Genomic DNA, 18581 nt, shown 5'->3' on the forward strand with positions numbered 1-18581 from the left:
TGTCACTTTAAGGACTAAAGTGCACCATTCCCAATATGTAGTCTTTTCAGTTGCCTCATATGCATGTGAAAGCTGGGCAATGAATAAAGAAAACCAAAGAAGAATTGATGCCTTTGAATTACAGTTTGGTGAAGAATATTGAAAATACCATAGACTGCCAGAAGAATGAACAAATCTATCTTGGAAGAAGTACAACCAGAATGCTCATTAGAAATAAAGATGGTGAGACTTTGTCTCACATACTTTGGAGATGTTATTGTCAAGGACCAGTCCCTGGAGAAGGACATCATGCTTGCTAAAGTAGAGAGTCAGTGAAAAAGAGGAAGACCCTCAACGAGATGGATTGACACACTGGCTACAACAATGGGCTCAAGCATAACAACCATAACGAGGATGGTGCAGGACTGGGCAGTGTTTCATTCTGTTGTGCGTAGGGTCACTATGAGCTGGAACGTACTGGACAGCACCTAAAAACAACAGTCTTTTACAGAAGCAGACTGCCACATCTTTCTCCCACAGAACAGCTGCTGGGTTCAAATCGCTGACCTTTTGGTTAGCAGCTGAGTGCTTTAACCACTGCACCACCAGCGGTCCTTGTTAAAAGAACCAAACCAAAAAACCAAACCCATTGCCATCAAGTCAATTCTGACTTATAGTGACCCTATAGGACAGAGTAGAGTTGCCCCATAAGGTTACCACGGAGTGGTTGGTGGATTCAAACTGCTGACCTTTTGGTTAACAGCCAATCTCTTAACCACTGTGCCACCAGAGCTCCATTAGAAGGACGGAGAATGGCAATAAGGGTATGTGTGGGGACAGAGGGAGGAAAAAGACTAAAATATCATCATTCATAGTAGGATGTCAACAGATACTAAAACTGAAAAATCAAGAGCCACCCAAAGAATATCATTTAGACTCAAAGAAGTAAATACCAAAATAATCAGCTAAAATACATTAAACTGAGTTGGGGTGGGGGGATGGGAACTATTTTTTTTTTTTTTTTAGCAAATAACCTTGTTTACTAAACTTTTTTTTAGTAAACAAACCTTTAAAATTGTCTGTTTAAATCATGAGGATGCATAATTTTTGACAAAAATAAGTTTTCGAAAAATTAAGGTAGCAGTATCTTGATGGCTACCAAATTCTAGAGATCTAGCCTCAGCATTCAATTGTTGTCATGCACCTAAAGTGTACTGGAAGGAATGACTTACAGTAACCAAACTCACAAGAGAGTGCTGTTAAAAACCAGAATGACAGTTTATTAATTTATGATGTAAAAACAGAACTGCCAGTTTGGCCAAATACTTGCTTACTTAGTGGTTAAGTGCTAAAGCTGCTAACCAAGAGGTCGGCAGTTTGAATCCACCAGGCACTCCTTGGAAACCCTATGGGACAGTTCTACTCTGTCCTATACGGTCACTATGAGTCGGAATCGACTAAATGGCAGTGGTTTGGTTTTTTTTTTTATGTCAAGAATGATGTCCAGTGTATAATAGGCGTTCAATTAATATTTGTGGAATAGTCTGCCCTCCGTATCTGTGGGTCCTGCACCTGTGAATCAAAAATATTCGAAACAAAGAAAGTTCCAAACAGGAGCACTCATTGTTTGAGCATTGTTTGCCTTGTGTCTTGTTTGCCACTTTGTTGTGTGCACCCTTTGTTTCTGTGAAAAAATGGCTCCTAAAAAGCAATGAAGTGGTCAGAGTGAATCCCTCCAGGGCTAAGTGTGCGGGGGTTGAGGAGAGCGAGAGGAAGGAGTTTCAGGCTAGTAAGAGATGGCTGGATAGCTCTGTAACTAGAACTTCAAGATCACGGGCAAATCGGCTTCAGTTGAGGCCCAGGCAGCATCAGCATTCCCAGAAGAGCTCCAGAAACTCATAGAAGACAAAGGCTACCTTCCAGAGCAAGTCTTCAGTTGGGATGAAACAACTCTTGACAAAGCATTTACGTTGTATTACGTTTTATAAGTCATCTAGAGGTGATTTAAAATATACAGGAGGATGTAGGCGGGTTATATCCAAATACCACACCATTTTATATAAGGGACTTCAGCATCTGAGGATTTTGGTATCTGTGGGGGGTGGGGGAGGTCCTGGAACCAATCCCCCACAGATACCGAGGGATGACTGTACTCGTTTTACTGGTTGTCAGGAAATCTTCTTGCAGGCAAATCTATATAGTGGGAAAAAAATCATTATCAGAAAGTTGCTTGGTAAGCATGGAGCCAGGTCAAGGAGTTAGCTGGATGACCAGTGGTTGCCACGGAGCCTCCTACATCCATTTCTGCTGGAGAAATGGACTGATCTAGTCTGTTTACTCCTTTGCTCAGGGGTTAGGAACCCTTATGGGCAGGGCTTGGATGGCACTGCCTGATAATCTCGTTACTGCTTCCTTCACTTCCAATTTGCCCACTTAACCACCTTCCAAAGCTGAATCTGGAAAACATTCTATTTAAGAGTGGTTAATTTGTTTCCATCACATGTCTGTCAGTTTGTCGTACTGAGGTGGCTTGTGTGTTGCTGTGTTACTGGAAGCTTTGGCATCAGTATTTTCAAATACCAGCAGGGTCACCCTTGGTGGACAGGTTTCAGCAGAGATTCCAAACTAAGATAGACTAGGAAGAAAGACCTGGCAATCTACCTCTGAAAAAAATTGGTCAGTGAAAATCCTACAAATAACAGTAGAGTATTGTCTGATATGGTGCTGGAAGATGAACCCCTCAGGTTGGAAGGCACTCAAAATACTACTGGGGAAGAGCTGCCTCCTCAACATAGAAAACCCATTGCCATCGAGTTGATTCTGACTCATAGCAACCCTACAGGACAGAGTGGAACTGCCCCATAGGGTTTCCAGGGAGCGGCTGGTGGATTCAAACTACCGACTTTCTGGTTAGCAGCCAAGGGCTTCCCTCAAAGTAGAGTCTACCATAATGATGTAGGTGGAGTCAAACTTTCAGGACCTTCATCTGCTGATGTGGCACTACCCAAAAGGAGAAGAAACACCTGCAAATATCCATTGATAATCAGAACGTGAAATGTATGAAGTATGAATCTAGGAAAATTGGAAGTTGTCAAAAATGAAATAGAATGTATAAAGATTGATATCCTAGGCATTAGTGAGCTGAAATGGACTGGTATGCACCATTTGGAATCGGACAGTCGTATGGTCTACTATGCCAGGAATGACAAATTGAAGAGGAATAGCATCGAGTTCATCATCAGTGACAAGATAATATCCATAAGCCCACAAGGAAGACCAGTTAATACAACAGTTATTCAAATGTACACACCTGCTACTAAGGCCAAAAATGAAGAAACTGAAGATTTTTACCAACTTCTGCAGTCTGAAATTGATCAAACATACAATCAAGATGCATTGATAATTACTGGTGATTGGAATGCAGAAGTTGGAAACAGGAAGAAGGATTGGTAGGTGGAAAATATGGCCTTGGTGACAGTAACAATGTCAGAGATCCCATGATAGAATTTTGCAAGATCAATAACTTCTTTTTTGTAAATCGTTCTTCAACAACATAAATGGCAACTATACAGGTGGACCTCACCAGGTAGAATACATAGGAATCAAATCGACTACATCTGTGGAAAGAGATTATGGAGAAGCTCAATATCAGTAATAACAAGGCCAGGGCTGACTGTGGAACAGACCATCAACTGCTCATATGGAAGTTCAAGCTGAAGTTGAAGAATATTAGGACAAGTTCACGAGAGCAAAAGTACATCCCTGAGTATATACCACCTGAATTTAGAGACCATCTTAAGTATAGATTTGATACATTAAACTCTAAGGACCAAAGACCAGACGAGTTGTGGAAAAATGACATCAAGGACATCATACATGAAGAAAGCAAGAGGTCATTAAAAAGACAGGAAAGAAAGAAAAGACCAAAATGAATATTAGAAGAAACTCTGAAAATTCCTCTTGAATGTAGAGTAGTTAAAACGTAAAGAAAAAATAATGAAGTAGAAGAACCGAACAGAAGATTTCAAAGGGTGGCTCTAGAAGACAAAGTAGAGTATTATAATGAATTGTGCAAAGACCTGGAGATAGAAAACCAAAAGGCATTCCTCAAACTGGAAGAACTGAAGAAAAAATTTAAGCCTTGAGTTGTAGTACTGAAGTATTCTACAGGGAAAATATTAAATGACACAGGAAACAGCAAGAGAAGATGGAAAGAATACACAGAGTCACTGTGACCAAAAAGAATTGGTTGACATTCAGCCATTTCAGGAGTTGGCATATGATCAAGACCCAATGGTACTGAAGGAAGAAGTCCAAGCTGCACTGAAGGCATTGGCAAAAAACAAAGTTCTAGGAATTGACAGAATACCAACTGAGATATTTCAACGAATGGATGCAGTGCTGAAAGTGCTCACTCGTCTATGCCAAGTAACTTGGAAGACAGCTACCTGCCCTACTGACTGGAAGAGATCCATATTTGTACCCATTCCAAAGAAAGGTGATCCAGCAGAATGTGGGAATTATCAAACAGTATCATGAATACCACACACAAGTAAAATTTTGCTGAAGATCATTCAAAAGCAGTTGCAGCAGTACATCGACAGGGAACTGCCGGAAATTCAAGCCAGATTCAGAAGAGGACATGGAACCAGGGATATCATTGCTGATGTCAGGTGGATCCTGGCTGAAAGCAGGGAATACCAGAAGGATGTTTACCTGTGTTTTACTGACTATGCAAAGGCATTCGACTGTGTGGATCATAACAAATTATGGATAACATTTTGAAGAATGGGAATTCCAGGACACTTAATGGTGCTCCTGAGGAGCCTGGGCTTTGACCAAGAGGCAGTTGTTGAAACAGAGCAAGGGGATTCCTTGTGGTTTAGAGTTAAGAAAGGTGTGTCAGGGTTGTATCCTTTCACCATACTTATTCAATCTGTATGCTGAGCAAATAATCTGAGAAGCTGAACTAAATGAAGAAGAATGTGGCATCAGAATTGGAGGAAGATCATTAACAACCTGCAACACATAGATGACACAACTTTGCTTGCTGAAAGTGAAGAGAACTTGAAGCACTTACTGATGATCAACGACCACAGCCTTCAATATGGATTACACCTCAACATAAAGAGAACAAAAATTCTTACAACTGGACCAATAAGCAACATCATGATAAACAGAGAAAATATTGAAGTTGTCAAGGATTTCGTTTTACTTGGATCAACAATCAACACCCATGGAAGCAGCAGTCAAGAAATCAAACAACACATTGCATTGGGTAAATCTGCTGCAAAAGACCTCTTTAAAGTGTTAAAAAGCAAAGATGTCACTTTAAGGACTAAAGTGTGCTGGACCCAATACATGGTGTTTTCAATCGCCTCAGATGCATGCAAAAGCTGGGCAATGAATAAAGAAGACCAAAGAACTGATGCCTTTGAATTACGGTGCTGGTGAAGAACCTTGAATACACCATGGACTGCCAGAAGAATGAACAAATCTGTCTTGGAACAAGTACAGCCAGAATGCTCATTAGAAGCAAGGATGGCAAGACCCGTCTCACACACTTTGGACACATAATCAGGAAGAACCAGTCCCTGGAGAAGGACATCATGCTTGGTAAAGTAGAGGGTCAGTGAAAAAGAGGAAGACCCTTGACGAGATGAATTGATAGGATGGCTTCAACAGTGGGCTCAGGCATGAAAACGACTGTGAGGATGGCACCGGACTGGGCAGTGTTTCTACGGTTGTACATAGGGTCACTGTGAGTCGGAACCAACTACATGGCACCTAACAACAAATTATGTTAAAGAGCCCCAGTGGCGTAGTGGTTAAGAGCTCAGCTGCTAACCAATATGAAAATGGCATGGTGGTTATATATTCTTTAGTATCCTTGTCAATGGGAGATGCATATTGAAGTATTTATGAATGCCATGATATGATAGCTGAATTTTCTTTTAAAAATTCCAGAAGAAAAAGCAAGGGGTGAGAAAGGAATAGAAGAAACAACATTTGACAAAAATGTTGATAATTATGAAAGCTGGTTGCTGGGTGCATGGTCCATTATACTATTCTCTTTACTTTTCTGTACATTTGAAATTTTTCATAAAAATGTAATATACATAAAATAAAATTAATAAATTGCCTCCTTAAAGATGGCTTTAAAATTATCATACAGTAGAATTCTTCCTTCTTTAATATTACCACTGTTGTTATTGTGATGTTTTCTAGAAATATATTCTGCTTACAAAAGAAAACTTAACAGAGAAATATATTGGCTAAGAAAAAGATTTTAGTTAGCTCTTTGCATCTCAAAGAATCCTAAAATGCTTTGGAAGGGAAAATGGGCTTTCTGAATAATATTATGATTAAAAACATAGGAAAGTAAGAATCCTAATAAAATATGACTGTCTGATAGCTTCAGACAAAACTTTACACATCCCGGGTAATATGACACCCAGTTGATGCATGCCTCTTTACAAAATGCTCTTTCCCTTTTGTTTTCCAGGGGCCGTTTCTCCATAGTAAAGAAGTGCATTCACAAAGCTACCCGCAAAGATGTGGCTGTGAAATTCGTTAGCAAAAAGATGAAGAAGAAAGAGCAGGCTGCCCACGAGGCTGCCCTCCTCCAGCACCTGCAGCACCCACAGTACATCACTCTCCACGACACCTATGAGTCCCCCACATCCTACATCCTAATTCTGGAACTGTGAGTACAGGCGTCATCTCTCTAAGGTGGTCCTCAGCTGTTTGGGTCATTTATTGTCCATAATTAATGCAAAGAACAGCTATACTTTATGCAAAGTTTTATAGTGTGTACCGTTCTGTATGTAGCAAGAACTCTCCCTCATTTTATATAAATGCTATTCCCATTTTACAGATCAGAAACGCAAGGTTAAGGAAGGTGAAATAAATAGCTCCTTAAAACTAGGAAGATGAGAAGCTGCAAATTGAACCCATGTCTCTCTCATCCAGTTTTCATTTTTTTTCTCTCACGGACACTTCAGCTGTACAGGACGTTAGGAAAAGGTATTGACAGAACCCAGTGTCCAGTGCCGTCAAGTCGATTCTGACTGATAGTGACCCTATAGGACAGAGTAGAACTGCCCCATAGAGTTTCCGAGGAGCACCTGGCAGATTTGAACTGCCGACTATTCTGGTTAGCGGCTGTAGCACTTAACCACTACGCCACCAGGGTTTGAGGTGGAGTGGAAATGAAAGAGAGGGGTTTGTGCTTCAATCTACTGCCATAGCATCCCCAACCTCCCATCCAAGAAATTCCTTTTAGGGTGGAACCATACCTTCAAAACATCCCATTCATTCCAAATGTTCTAGGGACTCAGGCAACTGTATGATTTGGCCCCAGAATAGATCGAATAGAGCAAAAGGTCACATTCTCCCACCTCCTACCACGGAGAGCATGCTCCATGGTTTGTGGAAACCTCATAGAGGCTAAAGGGAACAACCTTTCCAAAGTCCTGAGCCCTAGTAAAAATGTTATTAAATTAGTGATAAGGAAGTCCTGGAGCCCTGGTGGTGTGGTGGTTAAGAGCTCAGCTGCTTACCGAAAGATTGGCAGTTCAAATCTACTAGCTGCTCCTTGGAAATCCTATGGGGCAGTTCTACTCCGTCCTGTAGGGTCACCATGAGTCGTAATCAACTTGATGGCAACAGGTTTGGTTTGGTTTTTTTAAGGAGGCCCTGGAGCCCTGATGGGGTATTGGCTAAGAGCTTGGGTGCTAACCAAAAGGTTGGCAGTTCAAATCCACCAGCTGTTCCTTGGAAGCACTTTGGGGCAGTTCTGCTCTGTCCTGTAGTGTCTCTATGAGTTGAAATCGACTTGACGGCAATGGGTTTCAGTTTTTTGGAAGGAAGCCCTTGGCCTAGAGAGAAGAAATTTCTACCAAAGACCAGTGCTCTGTTATGGCTCCACACAAACCGATTTTCAGTAGAAAAATGCCTCCCCGTACAGCTTTCAACTGACATTTTAGTCATGCTGGTATGTGCTTGTTAGTCTAGAAGTACGTTGGGGGAGAGGGGTGCCTTTGAAGTAGTAAATTAGCATAAATTTATTTATGATGAAAGAAAAGAAAGACAAAATGCAAACATCTTTGGATACATTTTTTAAGTACATTAAAAAAAAAAAAAGGACAAAACCCACTGTCTTAGGCTGGTTCTCTACAGAAGCAAAACCAGCAAAGCATATAAATATATGTATATAGAGAGATTTATATCAAGGAAATGGCTCACACGGTTGTAGAGGCTGGAACATCCCAAGTCTGTGCATCAGGATAGAGGCTTCTCCTGATTCACATAGCCAGAGGGGCTTGCAAACCCAAGATCAGCAGGTTGGAGAGCAGGGCTCTTGCTCACAGGCTATGAAAATTGACGACTCCCAAGTTTGGCAGGTAAGCTGCTAGCTCAAGTCCCAAGAACCAGAGGTCAGGTGAACAGGAGCCAGCTGAAGGATCCTGTGTGAGCAAAAAGCCAGAACGTCTGCTTATGTTCAAACGCAGGTTGCATGCCCAAGGAAACTCCCTTTCAACTGATTGGCTACTCACAGTAAATCCCATCATGGGAGTGATCACATATAAATACTGAGAATCATGGCCAAGCCAAGCTGACACACAATCTTAACTATCATGCTAACACTGTTAGCATTTGTAACCTTTTTGTGAAAGTTTGCATAGCTGGTGGAGCCCTGGTGGCACAGTGATTAAGAGCCCAGATGCTAACCAAAAGGTCAGCAGTTTGACAGTTAGAAGCCACCAGCTGCTCATTGGAAACCCTAAGGGGTAGTTTTACTGTGTCCTATAGGGTCACTATGAGTCAGAATCGACTTGATGGCAACAGGTTTGGTTTTTGGTTTTGGTAGTAACTGGTAGATTGTCACTTTGGACTTAACAAACTAATAGACTTGCAAACAGCCTTTCAGAGCCTAGCCTGTCTGTTTGTTGGGAGCTTCCTAATTCAAAAGGCAAATTCTATTGGTAATGAACTACCTTGGTATATAAGTGACAAGGTATTGTGTGGTGCATAGCAAGGTGGCAACGTAGACCTAGAACCTTTGCCCCTTTAGATTTGCTGATTCCTATTCTGAGAGAAGGTGTTGATTACCAGTCTGCAACAGTGCAGTGGAAAGAAGCTGTTCTTGGAATGAAGAATCTACGCTCAAGTCCCAGCTCTGTGGTTTGGGCCTCAGGGTCTTCATCTGTTAAATCTGAAGAATTATTCCCACTTCCCAAAGATGTTGGAAGGACTAAATTAGATGACTACTAGATTGCGCTAGTTTAGCAAACGCTTACTGAGTTACTGTGTGCTGACCACTGTACAGACCCGAGGCAGGGTGGGGAGAACAAAGATGAAAAGATAGAGTTCCTGCCCTGGAGCAGTTATAAGTCTAATGAGGAAGACCAATAGATAAATGGATATTTTCAATACAACATGGCAAATGCTAAGAAAGAAATGCACACATTGGAGAGGGTTGCTTTGAGGACATAGGAAGGTGCTTGGCTGGACTTGAGGTTCAGGGAAGATTTGTGGAGGAAGCTGTGCCTGAGCTAAATCCCGTGCTGAGTCTTGGTTATGCTGTGACAGTAGGTGGCCATCAGAATCGCTGGTAGAGCTTTTCTAGGTGACTGAGATTCTGATTCACTAGTTGAGGTTGGGGCCTGGGTATCTGCATTGTCCCAAACCTCTATGGGTGTACTTGGTAGCTGACATTTTCTGGTCTAGGAATAGTGCTACTGCTAATTTCTCCCTTAAGCATTCTGAGAGGTTCAGGGGGATGGATCCAAGGAGCCCAAGCCTACTCTACTCTTACCACTCATACTCCTACTCCACCCCTGGGTGGGTCAGAGGGAGGGCAAAGGACGCCTTCATAGGTCCTAGCCTTTGCTCCTGTCAAGGAAAGTAGAAGAGACCAGTGGGAAGGAATGGCAGGGAGGGTCAGCTCTGCCTGGGCACTTCCCGGGAATGTGCCTTTAACAGCCCATTACACATTACAGAATAACTGCCTGATGTTTGATCACCCCTTGGGATAAGGGGGCATCCAAAACCCAATGCTGTCGAGTGGATTCCAACTCATAGTAGCTACCATTCATTGAGCGCTTACTGATGCTACGGATTATGCTTACATGCCTTACTGTCTCATTCGATCCTCATAATGAAGTAGGTGTTACTCTTATTCCCACTTTAAAGATGAAGAAGCCAAAATGCAGAGAGTTTCAATGACTTTTCCAAAGCTGGTAAGTGGCAGAGCCAGGATCCAAATCCAGGTCTGGCTGGCCCCTCTACCATGTTCTCAATCATAGTCCTTAATTAAGGCTGGAAAGTCTCCCCAAAGGGAAAAGGTTCAACAAGGGCCAAGAATGCCAAGGACAAACTTTGCCTACTTTCTCTTTTTCCCCAACTAAAAATTGACAAATAAAAGCACATTGCAAAACATAGGTGGGGCTGCTTGCAGCCACCAGGTTCTAGTTGGTCGTAACATTGCTGATGTCCCCTCGCCTCTTGGGATAGGTTTTCACTATTTTGCAATCTAACCTCTTAAGTGGGTGTCAGACCTTTCCCCTTGTGAACAGCTTTCCTTGTGAACAAAGTTGAATATGTTTTAAACAAGATTATACAGATTTCTTCCATGATGCACACCAAACTTGTAAAAAAAAAAAATTTTTTTTTTGTTTTTCTGAATATTGTACTAAAACCCCAAAACCAAACCCATTGCCATCAAATCAATTCTGACTCAGAGCAGCCTACAAGACCGTAGAACTGCCCTATAGGGTTCCTAAGGAGCAGCTGGTAGACTCGACCTGCCCACCTTTTGGTTAGCAGCTGAGCTCTTAACCACTGTGCCACTAGGGCATTGTACTAAGTTGGCTCTAAATAAAATATGCATGTGTTGCAACACTGCATTGATCTTCATTTTAACTAGGGAGCCAGGGAGATCTTAGAGATCTGACAGACTTGAGTGTGTGTTGTTCCTCTCCTTCTTTCCAAACATACTTCTGTTGCCTTTTCTTCCCTACTTGTAGCATGGATGACGGCCGGCTCTTAGACTACCTTATGAATCACGATGAGCTGATGGAGGAAAAAGTAGCCTTCTACATCCGAGACATCATGGAAGCCCTGCAGTACCTTCATAGCTGCAGGGTTGCACATTTGGACATCAAGGTGAGAGGAAATAGGAGTCCTTTCCAGGGAAACTGCTAAATCCAGGTTACCAGGTATTACCCTTGGGGAATGTAAATTCTAACTCATTTCACTCACTTAGATTAGAATATCTACAAATATTAAACCAAAACTAGATTGCCACACAATTTGAGTTATTCATGAATTAATGAGAATGACACCAGAGTAAAAATAACATCTGGAGTGAGAAAAAGGAGGGAAGCTTTAACCACTTAGTCTAACTTTATAGATTAGTTAGACCAATTGTCATAAAATCGACTCCAACTCATGGTGACCCCGTGTGTGTCAGAGGAGAACTGTGCTCCATAGGGTTAACATTGAAGGAACTCAATAAATTTCACCTTCTCTTTTATGGTGCTCAAAAAGAAGCTCCCCTTCTTCAAAATTAATAATTCTCTTCTTGACTTGATCCCAAAGCAAGGGGTAGGTAAGAAGACATGGTTTTCGGTGTCAAACAAGTTCTCTGAAGTGCCACCCAGATTTAGAGTTTAGTTTGAAGTCTCCTATGCACTTTACATAGGGAGTTTCCCATGCACAATAGGTTTTATCAAAAAATAGTAGAACCATGTTTGAACTAAAGGTGTCCTACTGCTTGTTAGAACAGAGAGCTGAACTTGCCTTCTCTTCTTCCTGCCTTCTTGGATCTCCACAGCCTGAAAACCTGCTCATTGACCTCCGGATTCCAGTGCCTCGAGTGAAGCTCATCGACTTGGAGGATGCTGTCCAGATCTCAGGTCACTTCCACATCCACCACCTTCTGGGGAACCCGGAGTTTGCTGCCCCAGAAGTGATCCAAGGCATTCCTGTGTCCCTAGGCACCGATATCTGGAGCATTGGGGTACTGACGTATGTCATGCTAAGTGGGGTCTCCCCCTTCTTGGATGAGAGCAAAGAGGAGACATGCATCAATGTATGCAGGGTGGACTTCAGCTTCCCCCATGAATACTTCTGCGGTGTGAGCAATGCTGCCAGAGACTTCATCAATGTGATCCTACAGGAAGACTTCCGGAGGCGGCCCACAGCAGCCACCTGCCTGCAGCATCCATGGCTGCAGCCCCACAATGGCAGCTACTCCAAAATCCCCTTGGACACCTCCCGCCTGGCGTGCTTCATAGAACGCCGCAAGCACCAGAATGACGTGCGTCCTGTTCCCAACGTCAAGAGCTACATCGTCAATCGGGTGAACCAAGGGACGTAGCCATCTCCCAGCCCTGGAGGTTTCACATAGAAATGCAGTGTGAACCAAAGCAAGACTGAATGTGTCTGTAAATAAGTCTCCGTTAATGATTTCACTCCATGCAGTCTTCTGGATTGAGAGGTGTACCTCTTAAACCTTTTCAGTGGTTATTTCAGGGGCTGAGCAGCACTAAAAGTCACCCTAAATCCAGGGGCTTTCTAGAAGATGGCCCAGAAGAGATAAAGATGCAGAGAGTGACAGCAATGATCAAAAAGAGGGGTGAAGATAACAAGATTGTTAGATGAGCTGTTATAAAAATTGTAATCATGAATTCCAAAATGAGCGGTTGACCAGGCAAACCTTAAGCTCACGACAGTCACAGCATAAAACGAGTCTGCCTTGGCTGAAATTTTAAGCAAAAAGTTCTATTTAACAGAGATGTCCTATGTGTCAATATATTCCTGTCTAGATGACTTAGATATAATTTCTTAATAGCATACATATACACATTTAGTATAATATATCCCATTCAGGTTTCAGAGTTTTATAATATAGAGATATATATGAAATCAATCATAAATAACTTTGAGTGTTCCAATTAAGACAGTAATTTATTTACCGAAGCATTGCATTGTTTTGACTAAGCACAATTAGAGGACAAGTTTTTTAGAGCATTTTATAAATCTTGTATAGAAATCTTTTACCAAAACCCATGCGCCAGGAGAAAGCAGTTATACCCTTTTGCAACCTGTAAACAAGAAGAGTTTTCTCTCAGTCACAGGTGGCTTGATTAACATAGGTCCTGTATATGAAAAGCTACCCCCCCAGATTCACTGGCAGCTCAGAGTTAATCTGGCAGGAAAGCCTGCCAGGAAACAAGTCCAAATAGAGTTGTGGGGCTATTTTTATGTCTACACCTGCTTTGAAATAGGTAAAAGGATATAACAAACAACCATATAAAAGGGCAAACAGAAACCTTTCCTGCAGTTCCAATGAACAAAGAAACAACACTTTCTGATTTTTTCTACAGCTGTAGAATACAGTGCTCAGAAAGTTGGCTTGCTTTATTTCTAACTCCTTCTTGAAGCTAAGGGGTGCTTACCAAAAGGAGGCAGCCATATTGACTTTTGAAAGGCCTAGTTCCAAGTCCTTTCTGAAGCCATGGAGCAAAACCTGATACATCATCTTAACAGAACACTGAGTCTTAACTGAGATTGCAATACCTATCATCACTCAGCGCTGATATTTCACTGGACTGAAAGGACTAATTGTACTTTGTGGCCAACGCTCCTGTCTATTGTATATTCTTCACATAAGGTTATTCTTAACTTCCCTTTTTCCCTCGTGGAAAAAAAAAAAAAAGCAAGAAACCTGGGCATTTCATGGTTTTTTCTTTGTTCAGGGGGGAGATTTTGTTTTTGTGTTTGTACATGATCCATCCTTTGTTTTCTAGAATATGTTTTGAAAGTTGGCTTTATGCAAATAATCTTAAAAAATGTAACTCTAAGCGTTTGTCCAAATCAGGTTTCATGGCATCGCTTCTCTCCTATAACAGGATTGAGAAGGTTAAAATCATGCACGGAAGTACAAGCAGAGAGTTTATGAGGGATAAATTAGAACTACAAACCTATCGCCATGGGAATAAAAAAGGTGGAATGAAAGCCTGAGCTTTAATATATGAGAACATTTTATCCCCCAGTGGAAACATAGAATTAAAAATACTCATCAATCTTTTCCATTGGTTTTAAAGTCAACATCCTCATCCACCCTCTACCCAGCCCACCCAAGATTATATAGTAATAAATTAGTAGAAAGTACAAACAATAAGACTAGATAGCGCTTTATATTTTTGGGATTAACTAAATATGTGGAAACTGATTCAGACCGTATTTGTTTCCTAGTTTTTGAATGGCCCGAGGTCATCAAGTCTAACTTTTTCAAATCTCTCTCTTGACTACTCCTCCATAGTCTTCATTTGAACCTATATGTATGTATAAATACTATATGATGCAATATTTGAATTTTAAAACATATTTACTAAAAATCTTTTAGTAAACATGTCTTCATTATAGCATATAGCATAAAAGAAAGAAGCCTGCTCCATAGGGTTTGTCATGGGATAGATTGTAGGCTCTGAGAATTTCAAATATCCATACTTGGCTTGGCTAATTCTGTTCTGTCCACTGTGGATGGCTTGACTCAAGAGCCTCCTGCTGAGCCATCTTGAGTTTTTATGACCACGTGGGAGACAAGCTGAGTTTCTACTTGAGAGTCACAAGGCTAGGACAATGGTACATAGACTGCGACAGGAGTGCTTTATTGAAACAACATTGCAGGGAGTGCAGTTGGCCAGATGTTAGAGCTAAAGCTTTCACATCAAAGTTGGGATGATCCAGATGTGAGGTCCCATGGAATGCCCTCCCCTAAGAACACATGTTGGGAAAAGTGAGGAGATACAAAGAAAGAAGAGGAGAGACAAAGAAATAAGAGGTAGCATGATTTTGTTATGATTTTGTTAACTAAAGCCAAAATAGAATTGTTAGAATAGAAGGAACTTAATAGAGGCCCCAAGGGAAAGGAGATATATTTTACATAGTTTGATAACTTAAGAGAATAGGCGGGCTTCCCGTATGCAAAGCTCCTGGTCCTTCCCAGCAGTGATAGGGTAGTGGTCTTGGTTCAAGAATTCTCCTTGGCAAGTTGGAAGTAACAAGGAATTCCAGAAGATGGGGGTGGAAAATGTACGTTTAGATTGCTCTGTGGGCAATTCCAGTAAGCGTAGAAGGATCAGGGATCACTCTCTTTTACCTGCCCTGGACAGAGATATTCATTACTTGGTGGTTGAGAACTGGTGGAAGAACTGGAGAGAGGAGAAAATAGTCCATTTCTACTCTACTTATGGCAGTTCTTGAAATAAAAACTTATCTAGGAATACCAAAAAAAAAGAAAAAAAACCATTGCCATCAAGTCAATTCTGACACATAGCGACCCTATAGGACAGCGTAGAACAGCCTCATAGGGTTTCCAAGGAGCAGCTGGTGGATTTGAACTGCCAACCTTTTTGGTTAGCAGCTGCGAGGGAGTAAATTTCCAGTTGAAATAGGAAAAATAAATGTTGGTTAAAGGCACAAGTTTCTTGCTTCGTTGATATTCATTGCACAGTTTTTTTTGTTATGTTTCATTTTGGGTAAGGATGGGATGTATAAAGAAGGAAAAGATCAGGGACAACCCATATTAATAAAAAGTACAATGATTTATTACATCTTTAACATTTTTCCAAATTAAGTAGATTTATATCCACTTAGAGCTAAATGTGGGAAAAGTTAAGAAAAAAAAATTGGTAATGTTGGAGGTGTCCTTCAGGTCTCACAGCCACAAACAATCTAAGGGGAGAGTGGAGGAAGCAGAGGAAGAAGCTGGCTTCAGGGCTTTGTGGTTCACAAAGCCTTTATAAATAGTAGTGCCTTTCCAGAGAGCAGGATGGGAGACAAAGAAGTTCACTGTATTTAGATTTACTGATCTTTCAGCATTTATTCCTTTTTTAAATAATGTCTTTTAAATGGAAATTTTGAATAGGGTGAGGCCAGGAGTTCTTGAGTTTCAACCTCAGCTATTCCTGATTCGTCCTTTCTTACAGAAAGTCTGTTTTTTCTGCCCCAACTGTCCCCACTGGTAAAATGGGAATTGGGGGGGAAGAGGGGAAGACATTAATCTCAAAGGAATGTTGGGAAAATACCTTAGTTGGGATGTCTATAAATCCTTTTTTTTAAGTGCTACACGCTGCCAATGCTGAGAATTTTATTGATGGTAACTTTGAACATTTCAGATTTTCAATGTTCACATCTTTAGATACTGTTTGCAAACTTACGAGATTTAAATTCTGTAAATGGCTTTAAACTGGAGGTACGAGGTGCTTGTTGTCTATTATTTGGTCTTAGCCTGTAATTTTGATCATTTAAAAGCTCGTCTACAGAAAAGGGTTAGGAGAGCTGATGAAGTCATACCAACATAACTGTTTTCCCCCATATTTCTTATGGCAGACGTGAAAAGTTAAGATGCCCCCAAAAACAACCACTACTCTCTCTTCTCAGGCTTTACACCTGGGAAAAATTGACAGAGTAGAACCCAAACAGCAAATTGCCACACTGGGAGGGCAGACGTGAGAGGAAAATAGATACCACAACGCCTTTCTTCAGAGTCTCACAGCCATCTATTATGAGAGGCAAATTAACCGCACAAATGAAATGCCAAGTGAGTTGAACTGTTGATTTTTGGAGGGAAAACCTTGGATCTTTGTTTTAGAGGTTTAGGCCTTTCAGGAGTAACTTGTGTGCTTTCCCGTAGCCTCAGTGATTTACTGCCTGTGAGTTAGTCATTACTTTTTCTTGTCTATTTGGAAGAGCGTGGAAATTTCGGTTCTGGAGAATGAGGGAGCCAATATGTTGTAAACGAGAGTAGTTATTTCTGTGTATTAACTAAAACTTTGTCCCATGCATTTGATAGGAGGAAATGTTTCCAACATAAATGGTCTTTGTAGTAGGGCAAAAGTGCAAACTCGCCATTTATTCAGGGGGGCCGATGATTTATCCTGGACTGGTGATGAGGATTGTGGACCTCATTCCTTTCTCTCCTGGGTAGCATCTCTATGGAGTCTGGGTTAGGCAAACACAGTAGGTAAGCTTTCAGTGGAGCTATTTGTAAAACAGCATTATAAATTTTCTTAATTATTTAAAATCTAGGGATCATTTGGAAATGAATGATTAAACCGGGGGGGGGGGGGAGGGGGAGATAGAGTTCACATATGCTTCACCGAAACAACAGGGAAGCTACTATGTTATTTCCTAAAAACTGTAAGACTCTCGGTTCTTTCATTAATTCTAGAGGGTTAAAAGGGGCAGAAATCTGTGCATAGCACTAGACATTTTTAATAGGTAATGTTACTTATATGAGAAATTTTCAGAAATAGTGGAACATAGAAATATCGTAAGACCATATTTTCTATGAAAGGGATTTCTTCCTCGTTTTCAATATACATAGAAGCTAGAGGAGAGGATAAAGCAATCATTCTATAAGACAACTTTTCATCTTTAAGGGACATTTACAGAAAACCTAAAATCCATGCTCATGGACTATTGTATTTTCCTGTCAGCCTGTTTGCTGGAAGATTCTATAATGTGATCAGACTTAGTTTGTATTCCAATGCTCAAGTGTATCCCTTGGTTTAGTTGAACAACTGTTATTTGGAATAATGAGAATAGCTGAGAAAAGGGAGGGTGGTGGAAAAAGTGCGAATAGCAACTCTTGGAATTCCAACTCCTGAGGCTTAATATCACCAAGCTAATTTGTTCACTCAGGAATAGCTAACATAGGAATTCCATCAATGCCTGACTTGTATCAAGAAATGAATCCATTATGGGGACTGTTAACTGTGACCTCAGAAACTGAGGTTATGAATTGGAAGTTGACAAAACCAACATCCTCTCTTACTAACTGAAGCCATAACTGTCATCTCCGTTTGATTTTTTGACCCTGGTGCTTTTACTTCTGTTTCTGCCAAACTTCAGCCTACTCTGTGGGGAAGGCGAGTATAAGGAGTAGGACGAATGTGAAGACTGAATAAACTAAACATATTCTTCAGAATGAGATCCCATTCAGAGACGGTAGTAATCAAAGTGCAAACTGTTGGAAAATATGGATATGTGTACATCTGTACATGTATATAGTGTATAATACGTATGTATATGTTATTGCTCATATCCAGTTGCAGACAGCCGAGATGGGTCAGGTTTTCCACTGGAAAACCATTTAGGGCATTGAAAACCATTGGGGTTGATTTGAGTTGGGACAAAATCTACTCATTTAGGAACTAATTTGCTGTCTTCTGAAGTCTACAAAGCCACACTAACAAAGCCTGACACACTATAATGCGGCTCTCAGTTCTATCAGTAGTTTATTCTGTTTACCTGGAGTCAGAAGTATCTTCATGTTTGAATTATGACTAGCTGGTTTGCAAACTGCATTGGCATCTATTGGTTTTGAGTGACAACCCCCCCGCAAGTCTTCAGAGAGTTGGGGTGAGCTTCTCTGGCCATAGATAAAGGGCCTTATCCATAAGTGGACAAGTATCCCCATAGGGACCATTACACATATACATATAAATACATGCATCCATCGGGCTTGTAACGATCAATTTAAAATCACTCCACAGTATTGATAAATAGCTCTATATTTTCAAGGT

The 18581-nt window shown here is 41.1% G+C and overlaps 1 protein-coding gene across 16 annotated transcripts in view; it reads left to right on the forward strand.

The window, feature by feature from the left end:
- The window catches only part of KALRN (kalirin RhoGEF kinase), a 792110-nt gene extending 779319 nt beyond the window's left edge, over positions 1-12791 (forward strand). For all 16 annotated transcript variants that reach the window (XM_049878536.1, XM_049878496.1, XM_049878517.1 and 13 more), the window contains 3 exons: positions 6485-6685; positions 11010-11148; positions 11819-12791. In XM_049878536.1, coding sequence (XP_049734493.1) covers positions 6485-6685; positions 11010-11148; positions 11819-12364 — 886 coding nt within the window. In that variant the 3' untranslated portion in view covers positions 12365-12791. The remainder of the gene's footprint in view (positions 1-6484; positions 6686-11009; positions 11149-11818) is intronic.
- The last annotated feature ends 5790 nt before the right edge of the window (positions 12792-18581 follow it).

Source organism: Elephas maximus, chromosome 1 (genome assembly GCF_024166365.1).
Source record: "Elephas maximus indicus isolate mEleMax1 chromosome 1, mEleMax1 primary haplotype, whole genome shotgun sequence".
NCBI classification, from domain to species: domain Eukaryota; kingdom Metazoa; phylum Chordata; class Mammalia; order Proboscidea; family Elephantidae; genus Elephas; species Elephas maximus.